Here is a 19,088-nt window from a genome sequence, read left to right on the forward strand (position 1 = left end):
ACTGGATCACAGAGAGATTTGCCTTACACAAGCACTTGCCAATTTCTTTAGGTCACCCCCCAGCACGGCCAGGCGGGCCGGCTCTTCTGCCCTGAGACCTGCAAAACTGCCAGCAGACACGCTGGCCAGGATGCTGTCCCTAGCTGCAGCCGGGGCCAGCTTCATAGCCAAGGTCAGGGAGCCAGGAGCCGTCTCCTCCCAGCGCCCCCGTTTACCACAGGCTGCTTTGTGTGGAGCACACCCGCCCTCCTCCACCACACGGCAGCGGCGGGAGCAGAGGAAGGGCGGGGGGAAAGCCCGGAGGAAGGGGGGAGCGAGGCCCAGGCTGCGGCGCGGGGCAGACCTTCCAGGCGGGCCCTAACCCTGCTCCGCAGGGCCCGGGGCCTAGCGCGCGTGGGCAGACGCCTGGGATAAAAAAGGGGGAAAAAATGGAAAAAAATGGGGTGGCTGTGGGGGGACGGAGGAGAAAACGGAGCTGCTTATTCCCGCATCCCCGTTTCCTGCTGTGGCGCTGGGGGAGGGAAGCCCTGAAGGCCGGGGGAGATGGGAAGGGGGGCGCCCCCCCAGCGGAGGGGGAGTTCTGAGGCGCAGGGGGAGCTCCCCCGGCGGCCGGGGCCGATCCGGGCCAGGCCGGGCACAGCCGCCCAGCCGCCACCGCCCCGCGCCCGCCCGGCAGCGCCGCCCGCCCTCGAAGCTCTCCCTCCCGCCCTCGCCCCACAATGCATCGCGCGGCGCGGCTGACATGGCGGCCGGGCCGGACTGAGCCGCTGGCGTCGGGGCCTCCAGCAGCTGGAGCCGGGCATGGCGGGGGCGCAGCCCCCGCAGCCCTAGCGCCGCAGCCAGGTACCGGGCTCCAGGGGCCGGGGGGGCTCCGCCCAGCTTCGTGGGCCTCCCCCGAGGGGTGGGGGTGGCTGGGCGCGCTCTGCCCTCTCCCCCCGAGCGGGGCGGGGGGAGGCGGGCTCGGGGGGGCCTGTCCGCGCCGGCGCCCCCGCCTCAGCCCGCGGCGCCCCGGCTCCGCCCTGCCCCGGCCCTCCTGCCCGCGCCCCGCCTCGACGGCCCATCGCGGCCTCCCGACCCCGCGCCTGGGCAGGGTGGCGGCGCTGGGGCCGACCCGCGTACCCGGCCGGGGGCGCCGGTCGTGGCTGCGGGGGGTGGCGGGGGAGCGGCCCCAAGGTCAGCGGGGAGCCGGGGCCGGCCCCGCGGCCGCATCCAGGCGGGCGGCCGTCCTGAGGGCAGTGCCCGGCTGCGCGCCCGCCGCGGTCTACCAGGCTGGAGCTGGGTGCATGCAGCTGCTTGTTCTCCCGCCCAGTGGAATTAACTGTTGGGGGGCAGAGACCATTGCAGTTGGTGAGGCCCCCCGGGGAAATGCCCCCCCTGTCCCGGGCTGTCCTCACGAGCTGTGCCCCCCTCCGCCGTTTCTTGCCAAAGCGAGAGGTTCTCCTTTCTGTGGGTTATGATGTGCCTGAAATGACACACGGGCATCCCTTCGCCTATGTGTTTGTGCTCTTTTGTTGGCTTATCTTGTATACAAATACAGCTGAACGACTTTCCTCCTTTTGCAATATGTTGCAATTTGCCAGTTGGCTGAATGTGTCATATTACCTGAGGCCTTCTTGCTTTTAAGGTTGTTTCTGGGTATATCAAAGGAGGACAAGCTCATAACATGCAGAGAAACAATATAATCAGGTTTAGGCTAAGGCAGGGATTTGTACCTTAAAAAGATAGTTGTATCTAAGTATGGATCTAATTTTTTTTTTTTTATATTCATGCCACCTCCACGTCACTTGGCTTCCCGAGTACTGTGCCCTGGATTTGAGAGTCATTGTATTTGCTTGAAAATAGAGAATATGCTTTGTTTCTGGTTTTGTTTGACTTGTGCTCCTAGTTTCAGTAGGTGCTTTTTGGATAGTCTGACCCCAGATAGTTATGACATAATTATTTCCGTGACAAGAAAAGTAAACCAGCCATGGAAGTATGACTTAATTACAGCATCTGGCAGAAGATGCTATATTAGGAGTGAGAAGTCTCCTTTACAAACATCAGTTTTGCAGTGAGCTTCTTTAATCATTTTTCTATTTAACTTTAGTGAAAATACCTTCATAAAATTAATTTTGGGATGAAATTACCGTTTCCCAGAATATATGTATTGGGATATGTTCAGAGGGATCAGAAAGTTCCTTCTGTGTTCTGTTCTTGCACCGGAGACAGCTGGGACTTTTCTCTCATACCTCAACTAGCAGAGGAAAAGAAACTGCCAGATGCCACGGGACACCTGTACGGTGTTGGGCATTTAGCTGGTTCTTCCTCTGAAGGGAATTGCTGCTACAGGGAGAAGGAGAAAGGGGAGCAGGATTTCCCTGTGTCCTACTTGAAAACAAGATATCCCTGGGGAGCTCCTCTTAAATGTCATGTGGATCTGCTTGTCAGAGTAATGGTTTTGGGTTGTGTATTCATATTGATACCATAAGGCAGTTCAAAATTTTGCTCAGCTGAGAGTATATCCTGTTTTCTAGTTGTAATGCTTGCTTTTGCAATTTTACAAAATGTTTCTACTAAATTAACTTTATTTTTGTCCCTATCTTAAGGAAACAATGTAATACTGCTACTGACTTGTACTGAGAACTCTTAGAAGAAGGATCTTGCAATTTGCTTAGTGCATTAATTTACAGAATGGAAGCAATCCAGGGGAAGTCAACATTTCTGATGCTTTTAGCATAATAAGACGATATTGTATATTGTTTGATAAATTGTTTAATTGTACATTAATAACAGATCAGTAACTCTTTTAAGTTAGAAGGACTAAAGACTTACTACCTAAATTTAGCAACAATGCATATGAATCTTGTTTTTGCTTTTTTTTTTTTTTTAAAAACCAGAGATGCATGCATACTGGATCCTTGGTTCATAATTTTGGTTCTGATGTTTTATCAAATCTTTGGAAAAAAACAATTTATCCAATGTTCTTAGATTTTATTTTTTATTTCTGTTGATGTATGAAATAATATTTCCAGCAAGAAGTAACTTTCAGATTGTATTTTTTGGTGTCAGCAAAGCTTGACTTGGAGTCTGGAATCAATTTTGTGTTACAAACTGTTGTGACTCAGTCTATGTGCTAACTATATGGATGTATTCTTGACAACTTTCCTAAAGTAGTGGTTTTCAGCATGTTTCTTTCAGTAGTGAAAGTGCTGGATCCTGTTAAAGCAGATGTAAGGATACTGGTAGAAGATCCATTTGCTTTAGCTGTAGTTTGTGAACTAGTTTGCGACTGGTATGAAGTAGTTCAAAGGCTGTCCCTTCCTCAAGGATTAAAGTTTGGGTGAAGGGATCAGTATTGCTTAAATACAAGACCCAGATAAACTTCTATGCTGCAAATACATACTGCTGTATTTTTATTTAGCATAAGCTCCAAGTATAAATGGAGGTTTAAGAATAAGATGGATAAATTGAGTTTAAATGCATAGCTGCCATTTAAGCCAGTTTCATGATCAGTTCAGGCCTCTGGAAGCTAGCTTAGCCTTGGAAAGGCTTTAAACCTATGCAGTGCTATACTGTGTTTTTCCAGCCTCCTCACCTGTATTGGTACAAATGATGTGTTTGTTTGTTTTTAAAGTTAGAGCTACCTTGGATCGGTTTCCTGATCTAGTTACAGCATGTATCTTGCAGCATACAGCGACATTTGAGGCAGGTGGTACCCCTCTTCTGGCTTCAGTGCTTGCTTAAGTTGATTACAGAATGTTTAAAGGACTATTACAGCAAAACCTAGGATCAGAACCAAAACATACTAAAGCATTAGGAATCTTTGTATGAAATACAGAGGTAAGGGAAGCCATTGTAACTTAATTACACAACTAGTGTGACTGAGAGAGGGTGGCTTTCCCGAGTTTGGAGCAGGAGTCATCAGCAGTAGTAGGTTCAGAAAGTGGTAGTTCTTGATGTTTGGTGACGTGCATCTTTCTTACCGTCTCAGTGAGTCATACCGTGTTGTAGAAAAGACAGCAGGTGTCAATGCAAAGAGAGAATAATCTGTAATAAGCACATCCTGTATGGATCTCCTATCCAGCATACTCTGCTCATTTCATAATTTAATTGTAAGATATTTGCACCTACATATGTTACTAAGTTTTGTATCAAGCAAAGCCTTTCCTGTTACTCCAGTTACTCAGCGGTACTTTTGGAATTCAGGTATAATCCTGTTACAGTTATATGTATACTTGTTTATGTAATGATCACTCCTTAGAAGTTTTCAATCCTCCACATTGTAAATACAACATCAGAGCTTCCTACTGAGTTACGTATTTTTATAAGCCCAGAGTGCTAGTTTTGTTGTATCCCTGTTTTGTGTGTTAAATTTTGTGTGCGCTGCACTGGCTTCCTTCTAGACAGATTTTGGTAGTATTACACTTACTAGCCTGAATTCTATAGCCTGTAGAAACAGGAAGATCTGAAACACTGTATAGGACTTAACGTTTGTTACTAAGAATACTGATGGGTTTATTGCTGGTGGAGCCTGAGGCGCTTTAGTGGCAAGTAATCTCTGATAGTTTTAGTTCTCATTAGTTTGGAAAAACATCAAGGATTGATAAGGGTTTGTACTAAGTTATGTCTAGTTCATCATAAAACAAACATAAATGTGTGATAACTTTTTTTAAACTATTGGCATAGAACATAGAAGAAGCTTGAATGATTTGTAGAAGTTCTCAGACACAAAAATGGGTCTAAGGCTGTAAATACTCCAGAAAAGAGACACCTTCCGGCACATTAGGGCTGTGTGTAAACATTACCTGTGCTGCAATCTGAGCAGAGTGCAGAATACAACCTTTCCTTTTGTTCCTGTCTGTGGCTGTAACCTCTGTTTGCTGAATTTCCTTTTATTTTTGTTGAGGAAGTTCAGCTGGGCTCTATTGGTAATCAGGCGGGGGGAGGACTGAGGTTAATCACCCCACTTACTGTTGGAAGGCTGGCTGGGGAGATCTGAGCTTACAGGACAGTCATAATGGGACAGATAAAAGCAGGTCTCAGATAAAATACAGTTCTCCCTATCTCAAAGGAGGGAGTGCTTTACAGAAAGAGAGTGATAACAATTACGTTTATAGTACTTTGCTGTTTATATTTAATCTAGTACTCCCTGGGGAAACAAAACTTACGAGACTCTTTTCTTTCCCTTTAGTTGCTCTTCTACACTCTTGTTACTTTTGGACATTTCAGCCAGTTCGGACTAAATTTTAGAACATTATTTGAAGTAATGTCAAAGGACTGTTGAGTTTCGGTATGTTTTCTGGAAAAATCATGCCTCAGTAGAGGAGGGGTCTCTGCTGAGAGGGAAAGCAGGAGGAAGTTACGTTTCCTCTTAGGGAATAGCTAAGAACCAGTCAGCGTGTATGTTCCTTCAGCTGCAGCACGTTTCCTCCGCTTGCCCAATGGGCTGTGATCGAGAGTGTGACAGATGAGCACAAAATGAATGTATAGGAAACCAGGTATATTCAGCTCTGCTGCTAAAGAAATGATTAAAAAAGAAATGCTTTGCAAAAGAGCAACTCAGAATGCAAGAGCTCACAGTTTAACTTGGTCTTCATCTTTGAAGAGGCCCTGTTATGGCAAAGTCTGACCCAAAATATATGCTTTTGAAGGAGTTAAATACAGTTGAACAACTTGAGAGGAAGGAGTGGAAAGGCAAATGGGTAGAAATATATTTTTGAAATTTTTTTTTTTTTTCTGTTTGGAAATAAGCGTTACCCTGAGTTTTTGCAATTCAAATGCAGAATTTTCTAATGCTAGTCTGAGAGAAGGAGGAAACAAAAGAAACTGGCAGAAATGAAAGTGAAACAATCTCCTTCATTCCTTTGTTTCGTGAGCCTAAAATGAATTCTACAGTAGTGAAATCGAAGCTGATTTTAAACATTTTTAATTTGATTGTTGTAGGTATGTATAGGCTTAATGATTTTCTAGAGTTTGAGGTCAGATGGTATCTTGTCTGACCTTAAGCTATTGTATTTCAGCCGGATTATTTTTCTACAAAGAGCCAAGAGTTGAGCTAGATTTCAGAGGAGTAACTGGCACTGTACATTCAGAAAGCAGGGGAAGCCGTAACACCAGGATATTGAATAAATGAAATACGCTGAAATGATTTCAACAGGTTAATCATACCCCACTTTGCAGACGCAGGTGAAAAACTCTCTTTTTGTTGCCAGCCTGCGTGGAAGAAAATTCTTCTTTGATTCCAGGACTGGCAATTTGGTATGAGCCTGAGCTTGTGAATAAGACATGCCATCCAGGTTTCTAGAAAGATGCTACCTCAGCACTGATTCACTCCACTCCAGTGTTTTGTTTCCAACCATATTATTCTTTTCGGAGGCACTCCTTTCCCTCCTCCCATTTCCCTCTCTGCCTTCTCTCACATGTAGATGGTCAATATCTGACAGAGGAGGAAGGATCTTTTGGAGACTGTCTCGTGTTTAGTAGTGGTCTCTTTTTTTGTTTTTCATGTTAAGTTTCATTGGTTAGTTTACTTTGCAGTTCTTTGTGAGATGGCTAACGTGGTTACCATTTTTACAGCAGTTTAGATTATTTTTTGTTTGCTAAATCATTTCAGTATTAAAGAGCAAAAGAAAAAAAAAAAGAAAAAAGTAAAAAAAAATCCCAAAGTACGACAACATTATTATTGCAATTGCATGTCAGATTCTGAATTCCATTGTGGAACTCTCAACTTTTTTTTTTTTTTGTACAAAATATTCTTGTCTTAGGAATTTCATGACCTATCTTTATTCATGTTTCCCAGGAATAAAGAATATATCAGTGCTTTTTAACCTTAACTACTTGCATTTGATTACACTCTTAAAATTAGTCTCTTAATATGTAACGTTATCACAGTACTCAATTTATTAGCTGGGTTATAAAGATAGTTTTTATTAGCAGTTTCCTTAGTTGTTTTTTCCCATCACATTTGTACATTTGATTAAAGCTAATATACTGTCTTTGAATATGTAACTGTGTATTTTATTGAATGGATGAGATCAAATCATTTGAGCCTACAGTAGAATTTTTGTGGATTTTTTTTAAACCTTGCAAAATACGAATCTAACAATTTGACACTTAGAAAAAGCAGAGCAAAACGAAGCCCGACGTTTCCTCCGATGATGGAGTTTCGTGGTAGCCTTAAGCTGGAAGTGGTGCCAAGAGAAGTTGTCCCCACCCCACTAGTTGTTTGTTATTACCAGCTCCCGCTCCTCCTCCTCCCTTGTGCCAGCTTTATGTTAAGCTGGATTGGTTTTCTGGTTTTGTTCGCTGGAGAGCTGCACAAGGGAGGGAGCAGCCCGAGGAGTGGGAGTAAATAGCCGGCCTTGGAGAAAGGGTGTTATTGCTCCTGTCGGAGTTGGTGCCGACCTACGCTGCTTTCCAGTGAATGTGGAAGTGTGGCCTCGGTGTGCTCCAGTCCAGAGTTGAAGGGTGACTGGATGTCAGAACTGAACCAGAAATGAAAGTGGAACTGATGTGTGTGGGTGTTTTTTTGTTGTTTTGGTCGTTGTTGTCCTCCCCTCTCCCCCTTTCAGGTTGAGCAACTAAAAGATAAGGAATAGTTTAGAATTTGAAAAATCCTACTCTCCTTTCTCTTTTGGTTACGTTAAAAAAAAATTACAGTAAAGTACAGTTCAAAGAAAGCGACATCCTGTACGTAGCTATAACATCTCACCAGTCTATAGAGCAGTGCTTTATACTGGTGGTCAGAGACTAGAATAATTTAGCCAATCTGTGGGGACCCTGGCTCTTCTTACCACGCTGAGGCTTGAGCAGCGCTGGTACAGGTGGGCAGTAGTTCCTGCTGCCGAGCTAATAAGAATTGCTATGGGAAAGACTGACTACAATCCAAAGGGAAATACTATGTAATCTTTTCGATTTTTGATCTTTGACTTTTGGTCTAGAAGTAAGAGCCAGGTATAATCAGAGTTCAATAGAAAATAGCTGTACTATTAACTAAATGTATTCGTGAGATAAAATACTTAGCCGTTGGAATGAATTTAGGAATACAGATTTTTTTTCTTTTTCAAGTTTTATATTTTACTAAAGACTGTGATGCTAACATTAACTTCATGAAAATTCTTGTGGGTTTTGTTTGTTTGTTTGATTTTCATTTTTGAAAGATAATGTGTATTTTCAATTATGTCAATAGAGGCTTAAGAGAACCATTTTTAGTATGTGCTTTGTGTCCTGAAGTATTTTCTGATTTGTGTCTCTTTAAAGTGAGAGAGAGAGGGTAACTACATTATATAGCCTGAAAAAAAAAATTACTGTCCTTTATACTGATAATATTCAGAAAGTTTTTTTTTTTAACCAGACATTTTAATCTGATCCTTCCTTCTGGTTCTTAAGTACAAAAATACATTGTGATATTTCTAGTAGTTGTAATTCATTGACTTTTCTATTATTCCTTTTCTTCACTAAATGATAAGCAACTGATTTTGATGGGTTCTCTAAAACCCAGAAATTTCCATGGATCATGCTTTTACCTACCAAATACGTAGCTGGCCAGGAAAGAGAGAAACTGTGAACTCCATATCTTGCTATAGTTTTATAAAATTTCTATGTCTAATACTTCATTCTCATAATTTTCTATTGCTATCTCAAGGTTATTAAAAAAAAATCCAAGTTCTTGTTACAGAGTCCCCCTTTATTTTCTATATTAGTAAGAGTAATTCCTTACAAACAGACCCAATTATTCATGCTTAGCTTCCCATTGGAAAAACAATCTTTGAGTTGTCTCCAACATAAAGCTCAGATGATGTATCAGCTAAAGACCTGAGGTTTTTATAAGTAAAGTTAATCTGCAGCTAAACAAAATATTTACTATTGGTGGGGTTTTTTGGCTAAGCAAAATCTCATTTAATTGATGACAGCTAACTTATATGAGAATTGTATGTGTCAGAAATATGCTTGAGTATCTGTGGATACAGGTGATAGGTCAGGTTTATTATTAATACTTTGAGCTATATTTCTAAATACTTTTTTTTTTAAAATCAGTTAATAAAATGGAGCTTGTTTGCTGGAAACTGAATTAGTTTTCTCTAGTGGCTCATTTGAGCTGTGTGTTTATTGAGTGGTATTTTTTAGATGTGTTAAATTTTTTCTTTTTTTTTTTTTTCCCCCAGTGTAGTTGCAGACATCTTGGTTCTTGCTTTTTTCAGAAAGCCAAAAATAGGAAGGAAAGAAAAAAGCAAGCTGTTGGCAGGTTTATCACTGAGTGTTTTTTATCATGTTCTGCCATTTTTCATATCTTCATATCCCTTCCTCTTTTAAATAGAAGTCAAGATGATCAAAATTTTAATGAGTTTTACTTTAATATGGAATGTATTATGAAAATTCACTTACGCCTGTGGGGGAACATGCTTCCTATAATAATTTGTAGTTACACTTTTCTCTATTTTAGAGGTTTATTTTAATTTGTTGTCTACACAGAGCGTTAATATTTTTCCTTCAGTTTAAAAATGTCTGTCATTATTTCTTCAGTAGACAATCAGCTACGATCCTTGCCTGCAAGGTGGATTTAAAATCAACTGCAAATTGCTGAAGAATTGCACTTCAGGTGGTCTCAAGAGACAGGAGAAGCAGGTCTTCACTATAATGGAAGAGGCCAAGAGCTCAAAGAATGGAAATCATGACCCAAGGAAGTCTGTCCGTCTTGTCTGTGAGGAAGGCAAAGCAGTCAAAGTTACAAATAATCAAAATTATAAACATAATAGAAATGACAAATCTGTGAAGGATGTTGGGAGAAGTTCTCCAAGTGGGAATAGCAGCAAAAAAAGTAAACAAAATGATGTTTGTTCTGAAAAACAAGGAGAAAATAAATCATGCAAAGTAAATAGTTGTATTCCTGGAACTAAAGATATGGGGTCAAACGTTCAGGATCGAAGTCATGGAAAAGCAAAAAAATTTTCTAATTTATCACCAGCAGTGGAAAACCTGAAACAGACAAAAGCTCAATCAGTGGGAGAAAACTTTCCAGGCTCCCATGTTTCAGGGAATGGGGTCAGTGTGGAAAGCTTAACAGCTACACAGAAAGGGAAACTGGTGTTGGAAGATCCACTGGGAGTTCATACTTTGAAGACTAGTATTAATCAGACTGGTGATCCTGGTAAGACTGCTTCAGATCAAAGAAAAATGGAACATAAGCCTGATGACTTCAGTGAGTATTATTCAACACCTCTTTAGTCAATTTTCTTCTGGTAAAATTGTTAACAATCTGAACTGGGCTTTGAAATGTTTCTATTTGCATATTTTTTTCACATATAGTAAGTTGCTGATTGCATTTAGAGACAATGTGCTATTAATACAAGCATATTACTTAGAGAATAAGAGATTATGATAATGCCTGTCCTTTCTCTCATGCCTAAGACCTAAACATCTTTGCAAGAGTCTTTGTGTGGGTGGGTTTCAGGCAATTTTGTAAATATAGTGTCTTGGGAGGGGGGAACCCTTCATAAAATTATTGTCACTTATGGAAATGCCAGCTATTACTGCTTTTCAGAAGGATCGGGGAAACATCTGCAAGAAGAGTTTTTTTTATAGGGAGGGGGAAAATATTTACCTTTTTTTCTGTGATTGTTGTGCTCCTTTTGTTACTAAAATGTTTAAAATATGTTTTGGCAGATGGCTTTTTGATCTAGAGGGCTCTGGAGTATGTACCATCCATCAGTGGTTACCCTTATGAGTGTTCAATTTCTTATATATACTTTTCAATTTCAGAATTAAATATTTGGATCAGGCTTTATCTCACTTCAGGTTAACTCCTTAGTTCAGCATTTGTCACACTTTTTCAGAATGTAGTTTTTTCTAATAAAAATGCTGTTTTAAGACGGCGTGCCAGTGCAGACCTATTTGAAGTATTTCCCAGTGTTGCAGTAGCTACAGCAGTTGCATGTATGGAAATACTAGGAAAATATTAAAGTGGATATTTTTTTAGCTATCTTAATAAAATTTGACAGGAAAAACAAGTTGAAATGGCAGCATCCTGTGATCAGTCAGCTCTTTGTAGACCACCGTCATGTACTGTGGGGACCATCTGTCACTGAGAAACCAGGACTTGAAAACTTGCTCAGTTTTCATTCCTCGCTAGTCTGGGGGCACAGATCTCATTTGAAAGGAAAGAAAAAAAGAAAAAACAAAACAAAACAAAACCCCCCACAAATTACCCTCACTTTTGCTGATGTAAAAACTACTGGAATAATTTAAGATGTAGATGTTTGTACAGATCGGTGGACTGTGAAAAATTCATAGGCATCTAGAGGAACTGGTCTTTCGGAATTGACCTGCATGTTGGTGAGTAGCAGCGTTCCAGAGCTCTGTGGTTGCTAGCTGTGGGCGGCAAGGTGTCGCAGTGTGTTCAGATGTAACTCCAGCAGCTTTCTAAATCGAGAGGTTGAAATGCCTGATGACTGGCTCTGGAAGATCGTTTGGGTGAATGTCTTTAAGGCAGTTCTATGACTGTTTCCTTAACAAAATGTGTTGTGTAAAAAATTTTAAGCCTAATATTTCATATTTCTGTTATAGTAGAGCATCAGGATCTCACGTACTTTGTTCTGCATAACACAAAAACCTCTTTCTTGCCTTGAAGAACTTAATAGCAACTGTGAAACACAAAATGAATCTACTATTTTTTTTTTTCCTCTTTTTGGTGGTATTCTTAGTAGCAGACAAGTCTCTGAAGTCTCTCCAAAATACTGGTTAACATACTGGAAAGATTCTAACGTCTAAGGTGATTTTGGCCAGCCTTTGGACAAAAACTGGAGTGTAGCTCTAATTTGTGTCCGGCTCCTTAGTGAGATGCTCTTAATTGCTCTGTACTCTTAACTTTCACTTTTCCTGTCCTTGAGTTACTCTGAAGAAAGTAACTATTTCTTTCTCTAGGTAAAATAAAGAATTCTGAATCAACTAAAGAACATACTTTGGAAGCTGATTATTTAGAAAACACTGCTGTTATTGATGAATCTAATCTGACAGCTGAACAGCAACTAGGATTGAAACAAGCTGAAGAACGTCTGGAAAGAGATTATATCTCCCGACTTGAAAAAGTAGGTTGAGTTATTTATCAGATAAAAAAGAAAATGGGTGTCGTCTTTCATTAGAATCACCATATTTCTGATTGGGTGGTATTTCTACTAGAGCCTGTTGCCTCTGTTTCTTTCTGCTTTATAATGAATCACTTTAGTGATCTAAGATACTATCCCTCCTAGCTGATTAGTCATTCATCGTGGAAGATGATTTGGGTTGGAAACTTAGTGTTCCTTTTGTGGCACATATAGCCTGTGTAGAACAATATTTTTTAATTCTGCAGACCTAAAGGTTTACAGTTCCATTACTTACCTAAGATTTTCTAGAAAGTCTGGTTACCTGGAAACTCAGAATGCAGGATTGAAAGGAACCTTGCGCTATCTGCAGTATATTAGCCTTCCACCAGTCCGAGTCACCTATATTGAAGATGACTCCTTAAAAATGTTTGTCTGAACTGTTCTTAATATTATCTGCAGTGAAACGAATTTCGAAGTCAGTATATGTAACCCAGAAGTTTTTCTTAATGTCTAATGTAAGTATCTCTTGCAGCATTTTAATCCCTCATATGTTGTCCTAGGAAAATAAACATAAGTTTATTACTTTTTTTAGCAACTTTCTACACATTTGAAGATCATTATCATTCCTGTAGTCTTATCTTCTTTAGACTCACTCTTTGTTCTTTGGTCTTAGGCGTTTTTTAGTTACTGGTTTGTTCTTGTTGGTTTTCTATAGGCATCTACCATGTAACTGGTATCCAGAATTGGACATGCAATTTCAGCTGAGGTCTTACATACAAAGAGGAAAGCTGACTTCATCTGTCTGAAATATAGCATTTGTGTTTAGGATCTCTCTTTTTTTTAGCAGCAATAGGATGTTGGCTTGTAGTTTGACCAGCAATGATCCCCATATCCTTTTCTTAAGAAATGCCCAATCAGGTGTTCCCAGCCCTGTATTGTTTGCAGTTGATAATACTTAAGGAGGAATGATACTTTGCTTTGATATTATTTAATTGCATCTTATTTATTCCATTTCTCTTAATTTGTTGTGATCACTGAATTTTTGTCACCTTACGTCTTCTCCCAACTTGGATTCTTTCACATTTGTAGTCAGCACACCCTCTGTTGCATTTCCTAAGTCTTCAACAAAGATATGAATGTTTCTGACCCCAGAAGGACCCCTGTTGAAAAATACTTGGCACGTGCTTTTAAATAGCGGTGAACCAGTCCAGGTATGTGTGCTCTGAGGACAGTTTTCTGAGTGGTTTTGCTCCCACCTTACTGTTCTTTATTTAGATAGGATTTATGGTCTCCTTTTCAGACTGATACTATGATAAATGACAAAAACTTTGTAAAATTCAAGATACAACATCTGCTGCTACTTCTTCAAGCCCTATGATTTTATCTATAAAAAAACAACCCTAAAATAGATTTAGTGCAATTTGTTTATAGCAGATCAGCTTATCACCTATGACCTGTTTTTTTTCCTATGTGCTTTATTAGTAACTTAATTTATTACAGTATTTTTCTGGATGCTAATTCTGACTGGTCTCTAATTCCTTGGCTCATCCTCTTTAGCCTTTTAAGGATATTCTTAAGTTTCTCTTTCCTAGTGATCTGGAACGTTCCCATTCTCTTTGAGTTCTTTAAAATACAACTGACTCTGAGATGGATTAGCTCCCTGAATGTCCAAGCACAAATTTCATGAGGCCTGGCTTGTTTGGATGCTTCTGTCTTACTCGAGTGGTAGTCTGTAGCTTTTTTTGTCTTGCTATTTTGAGTTCTTGCCGCTTTAAGCATAACTAGATGATTAAAAGAGGCTTTACAATAAAGGCAAAATAAAAGGCATTACATGATTCCACTTTGCTGGTAACATCTGTTGACATAATACTGCAGATCAGTATTGTAAAGAAATACCCAATTTTTTTAATATGATTATTGCTAATAGTCATTCAGTTTTAGAAGAGCGGTAAAATATTTTTTATCTACTTCAATCATCAGGTATCGAATACTTGAATCTTCTGAGCTAGCCAAGTGTAACTGTCTATAAGTTGTTTTCCAAGTGGACGTTTAATTTCACGTTACTAGGTATCTGTCTCATAGAAAATAAGGATGAAGAGAATTAGTAGTAAAAGCGTAATGACCATGTTACTTTAAATTGATACTTACTCTGCAGTTGGAGGGTATCAGACCTTTTTTTTTTTTTTTCAAAAGCAAAAGATCAAACTCAGTAAGTGGAAAAACTTGCCCAAATTTAGCAGTGGTTTAGGTTTCCACATAGTAAGTAAAATTTGTTTAACTGATCTATAGTCCACCTTAGTGTCTTAAAATGGTGTTCTCTGTTCATTCATTGTTATGTCACTGTTTAAACATCTGCTGTTTTCAGTACTTTTCGGTTTTAGTAAATATAGATGTATTAGAATCAGGATGAAAATGTTAAGTAGGTTTTTTTCTCTCCCAGTTATAACTGATAGCAGTTTTTGGAAAAATGCTAACAAGTATGGAGGAAAATGAAGGCTTTTTGTTGGGGCCCTTTTGTCTTTGCAGTGAGCATATCAAAAGGTTTCCAATCTCTATAGCTGTGTTTTATTAGAGCAAGAAAATACAACTGCAGGATGAGACAGATTAAAGTGGAGTATTTGCCAACAACCCCTCATCTTTGCAGAGGTGGTCCTTTCTGCCTTTTAGTCTAGTAGTTCTTGGTGGTTTCCTGGTTGAAAAAACTTCACAGTATTCCCTCTTGGATTCTAGGAAAACGGTGATTTTTTTTTTTGTTTATTTGTTTTCCCCTATCATCTCCTGAGGCTTGGCTGCTTCTTGCAGACTCTCAGGGGTCTCCCAGGTGCCAGCTCTTCATTTGTGTACTCCATCTCTCTCAGCCTATCTGTACAAAAAGATGCTTGTTCTGCATGTTTCTCCAATTCTGAGCATCCTAAATTATTCATCAAAATGAAATAATCTTACCCCTTGTCAGAGGATCCCGCCTTATCCAGAGTAGTCATTAGTAAGTCAGAAACAGGCCATCTTCCTCCTTGTTGGCCAGCCGCACCCTTTTTAATAGAACAAAAAATGTAGTACTTGCACGGTACGCTGTGAACATGCTAGCCAAACACCACCACCTGCCATAACAGGTATAGTAGATAATATGATGAATACTTGCCACTTTCTCATCACAGAAAGGAGGATAGATGCTGAGATTTAATAAATCCTTAGTTATTAAAAGCTTGAGCTGAGAAGGGAATGGCTTACTGGTCTTTAGGTCAGCCTTAAGAGGCGTAAACTCATCAGTCTTAATCTTGCCTCATTAAAATTTACTGAGAAGTGTAATATTCAAGTCATCTCACTTCCTTTCTTCGCTTTCCCCACTTGTCACATGGGTAAAAATCCATTTCCACTGTGTTTTTTGAAGATTACTTAATGTTTGCAAAGCACCTTGACCATACAAGTGTTACATAATGTTAAATACAATTTATTATTCAGAGAATTTATATTTTCAGACACTATTGGCAGAAACATTTTCTTTTAATCTATGGCCATTTTTCCTCAGCGGTCCCCAGAATACACCAACTGTCAGTATCTATGCAAGCTCTGCTTAGTTCACATTGAAAATATCCAGGGAGCTCACAAGCATATTAAAGAAAAACGACATAAGAAAAATATAATGGTAAGTTAACAAATAAAATTTTGACTTATTTCCCGCTCCCCCCTTTTTTTTCCCCTTCTGTGTTTTTGTGTTTTTTTTTTTAAAGATTGTCTTGTTATGTGGTATGTTTTCTTTGGTCATCTTCATTTAGGTGAAAGTTTGTGTGCTGAGCAGAGACCCACAAATTTCATGTTGCTCATTTTCTGTTTGAGAGGAAAGGCTTGATGATCTGTCCAGGCAGAGAGGAAAGAACATTTTTGGTCATTGCTTCTGAATTAGTATCTCTGAGTAGTGGGCAGTTCATCATACTTTTAGTAACAGAAGGCAAGGTAACTTAGGTGAGAAACATATTTAGTTTTTCTGTTTCTTCCAAAAATAATATCGTTGGTAGCCAGAACTCCAGGGACTGGAGGTGGGGTTGGGTATGTTGGGGTTTTTTTCTGTTTTTTCTCTTTTGTCTGACTTGTGAGATTTTTATCTACATCCTTTCTGTGATGGGTAGGCAGAGGGGATAGTGTGTCTAGACTAAAAAAAGAGAGTTCAAGAAAGGAGGGATTCAGTTCCTGAGTCACTCATCTCCCTGGGTTTATGTATGTGTTTAATATGAAAAACAGTTGTAAGGTTTTCAAAGAGAAAAACACTTTCCTCATCAGATACCATGGTGTTACTGTTTGCTTTGCTTTAAAGACCTGTTACATGCATGAAATCCAGTAAATGGCGCACAGATGTTCTTGCCAACCCATTTTTGTAAATGCTGTTGAAGAGCTACAAATTCTCAAGTATGTAGGATTTTGTTACTCAGATAGCTAAAATTACTCTTCCTACAACCATTCCCCAAAATTCAGTCAATTACTTACTCCTGTTTCCATGTATTTCTTACCGTACTTCTGTTTGTAATTAATGCTCTAATTCTATCATATATGCAAGCCATCATCTGGAAAACTCTGAATGCCATAAATCCATTACATCTCAGAAAGTAACATTTTTTGTATTATGTTCAGTTATTATTTGTAAAGGATTCTGGTTCTCTTGCTGTCTGCTAAATTGCATCATGGAAAAAAAAATTAACAAAACAGCAACAAACCAGCCCCATATTTGATTCGGAAACACTTTCATACCGTGCTTTTCATGTGGGCATGGAGATACGAATTGAGGATTGAGGTTTCTTTACCACTGAATGGAAATGCTAGAGGACAGGGAGCGATTTCAGTTTTTAACACTTGTCTTCAAATAGCTTTACGTTATGTGCCACAATACAGTGGTGATAAGAGGTATGTAACTGTCTAAATGTTATTTCATAAAATACACCTATTTACAGCTCTAACTATGATATGCGTGACTATCAAATAAGCTTAGTAGCAGCTGTGACTTCCCCACTCAAGAAAAACATATGCCATTAAAAAAACACCACCCTTTAAAAATGCACGTATTCTTTCTTATGCTAAATTTGTTCAAATAGAACAGAAGAGTTGAGAGATGCAGCCTAGAACTAACCAAACATTTTCATACTGGACTGTGTTTTCTTAGTGCATAATTATTTTCTGTTAGTATTTATTTCTGTTGTCAGTCACAGTTTCATTTAGTTGATGAATTTGTGAAACAAGTGATTGTTCTACTTGCTCCCAAATGACTTGATGCATCTGACATATTTCTTGCTGTTGGATTAAATTGATTATAATTTGATGCTCTAAAAATAGCACTTTCTGGCACCAGCTGTTTAGGCAGCAAAGGGGCTCAACTTACCAAAATTCCTTGGAGCTAGGAATACTTTTTCTGCTTCTGATATCTTTCCTTCAAGTACAATCCACTCTGAAGAAAAACTGTGTGACTTTAGAAAACCTTTTTCCGTTCCGTTACTTTTATTATGTAGGAACAATCACAGCTTTTCATTTTCTTGGATTAATTCTGTTTCAGAACTGTCAGAAAATGTGGTTCAGGAATGTAACACAGCAGATTTCCTCCCCAGTTGCCAGCTGTGAAACAACATGTTCTCTTTTAAGCACTGAGCATCTACTGTCATTTCTGTGAGCCAAACTAGTACATTTGCCAGTTAGGCCAGGCAGAGTTCCTACCTTTGAAAGTGTTTGGTCAGGACACTATGTAAATAGAAGAACACAAACAGCAAACTGTACATTCTAATATCATGCAATAGTATGAGATAACCTTTTTCTCTTAAAATATCAGTTTTTACTTTTATCATCCAACAATTATTCAGGAAAAACAAGAAGAAAATGAGCTGCGCGCCCTTCCACCCCCCTCTTCTGCACAGTTGGCTGCTCTGAGTTTTGCACTCATTGAGGCAGCAAATGAACAAGGCATATCAGATGATGACTTCAGAATTCGACAAGAAATTGTAGACGAGATGGAGAAAATTATTCAACAGCCCTTACCAGGTATTCATAGTATTCTCCATTTTCTTTAGGTGAAAATTTTTCTTTTTTCTTTATTTTTTACACAGATTTTGGTACCTTCGTTAATGGTGAATTAATGCATTTGGGGTTAAATTATCTTTATATTATACAATATTAATGCAGGCATTTTAATACAGACTGGCAGTTGATTTTAAAGGAGCTAACAAACCTACAAAAAAGAGGAAAATATGATTGTGTTTATTGAAGCTATTGGTCCTCTTTAAAGTGATGATTTCTGATAAAGATTGGAAGTTTCCAGGGCACGAAATACTTCCTTCCTGGTCACGTTTAAAGCCTCAGCCACTGAGGATCTCCCTCAGGCTCTAGTCCTACAAACCTTTCCACCTATACTTTACCTAGCATTACTGAATATCTGTGGCTGTTACAGTAGAGATTTTTTTTTTTTCCCCAAGTGCACTTAAACTAATGTAAATGTCGCAGGAGAGGAAAATGAGGAGGAGTTTGAAATGTATTTTTTTCCTACCAGTCCTTAAGTTGTTTATAACATCTTTCAGGGCAGATAAAAGTTGCATGAGGCAATTTTTTTTAAAGCATAGTTTTAGGAAAAAAAAAAAAACAGACCTCATTTGTGAGTGATTTTGGTAAGCATATGAGACATTTTCAGTACTTAATTGTGATCTAAAATATCTCCAGGTACTAATCAGTAACTGTTCATTAAAACATGTCATTAAAATCAACAAGGGTTATTGTTTAACAGGTATTTCTTCTCATGTATATTTATGGTTAATGGGTCCTAAAATGAGGAGAGGTGTGCTTTGAGATCAACTATAGCTTCCCAAAGTCTCTGGAATTGTCTTTAATAGGTCAAAATATTACATTTACTTAACCATATATAAATACCATACCTCATCTGCCTTTTTCTTGATTGAGTGCTTTATGTTGATTAAAAATAAGAATAATTTAGACCAAAAAAGTCTGAGTAGGTTAAAAGCTTAGTCCCATTTTTTTGCTTTAGTGGGTCAATAAAGTTCAGTG

At 39.3% G+C, this 19,088-nt stretch overlaps 1 protein-coding gene across 7 annotated transcripts in view; it reads left to right on the plus strand.

Moving 5' to 3' along the window:
- The first annotated feature begins 715 nt into the window (after window positions 1-715).
- Window positions 716-19,088, plus strand: part of TUT4 (terminal uridylyl transferase 4) — a 49,591-nt gene continuing 31,218 nt past the window's right edge. For 2 of the 7 annotated variants that reach the window (XM_075155762.1, XM_075155755.1), the window contains exons 1-5: window positions 717-843; window positions 9,502-10,177; window positions 11,899-12,062; window positions 15,586-15,702; window positions 17,897-18,074. In XM_075155762.1, coding sequence (XP_075011863.1) covers window positions 9,616-10,177; window positions 11,899-12,062; window positions 15,586-15,702; window positions 17,897-18,074 — 1,021 coding nt within the window. In that variant the 5' untranslated portion in view covers window positions 717-843; window positions 9,502-9,615. Of the gene's footprint in view, window positions 844-7,290; window positions 7,492-9,501; window positions 10,178-11,898; window positions 12,063-15,585; window positions 15,703-17,896; window positions 18,075-19,088 lie in introns of all 7 variants that reach the window. The other 5 variants (XM_075155756.1, XM_075155757.1, XM_075155763.1 and 2 more) reach the window with 5 other exon arrangements.

This window comes from Calonectris borealis, chromosome 8 (genome assembly GCF_964195595.1).
Source record: "Calonectris borealis chromosome 8, bCalBor7.hap1.2, whole genome shotgun sequence".
Lineage (NCBI taxonomy): Eukaryota > Metazoa > Chordata > Aves > Procellariiformes > Procellariidae > Calonectris > Calonectris borealis.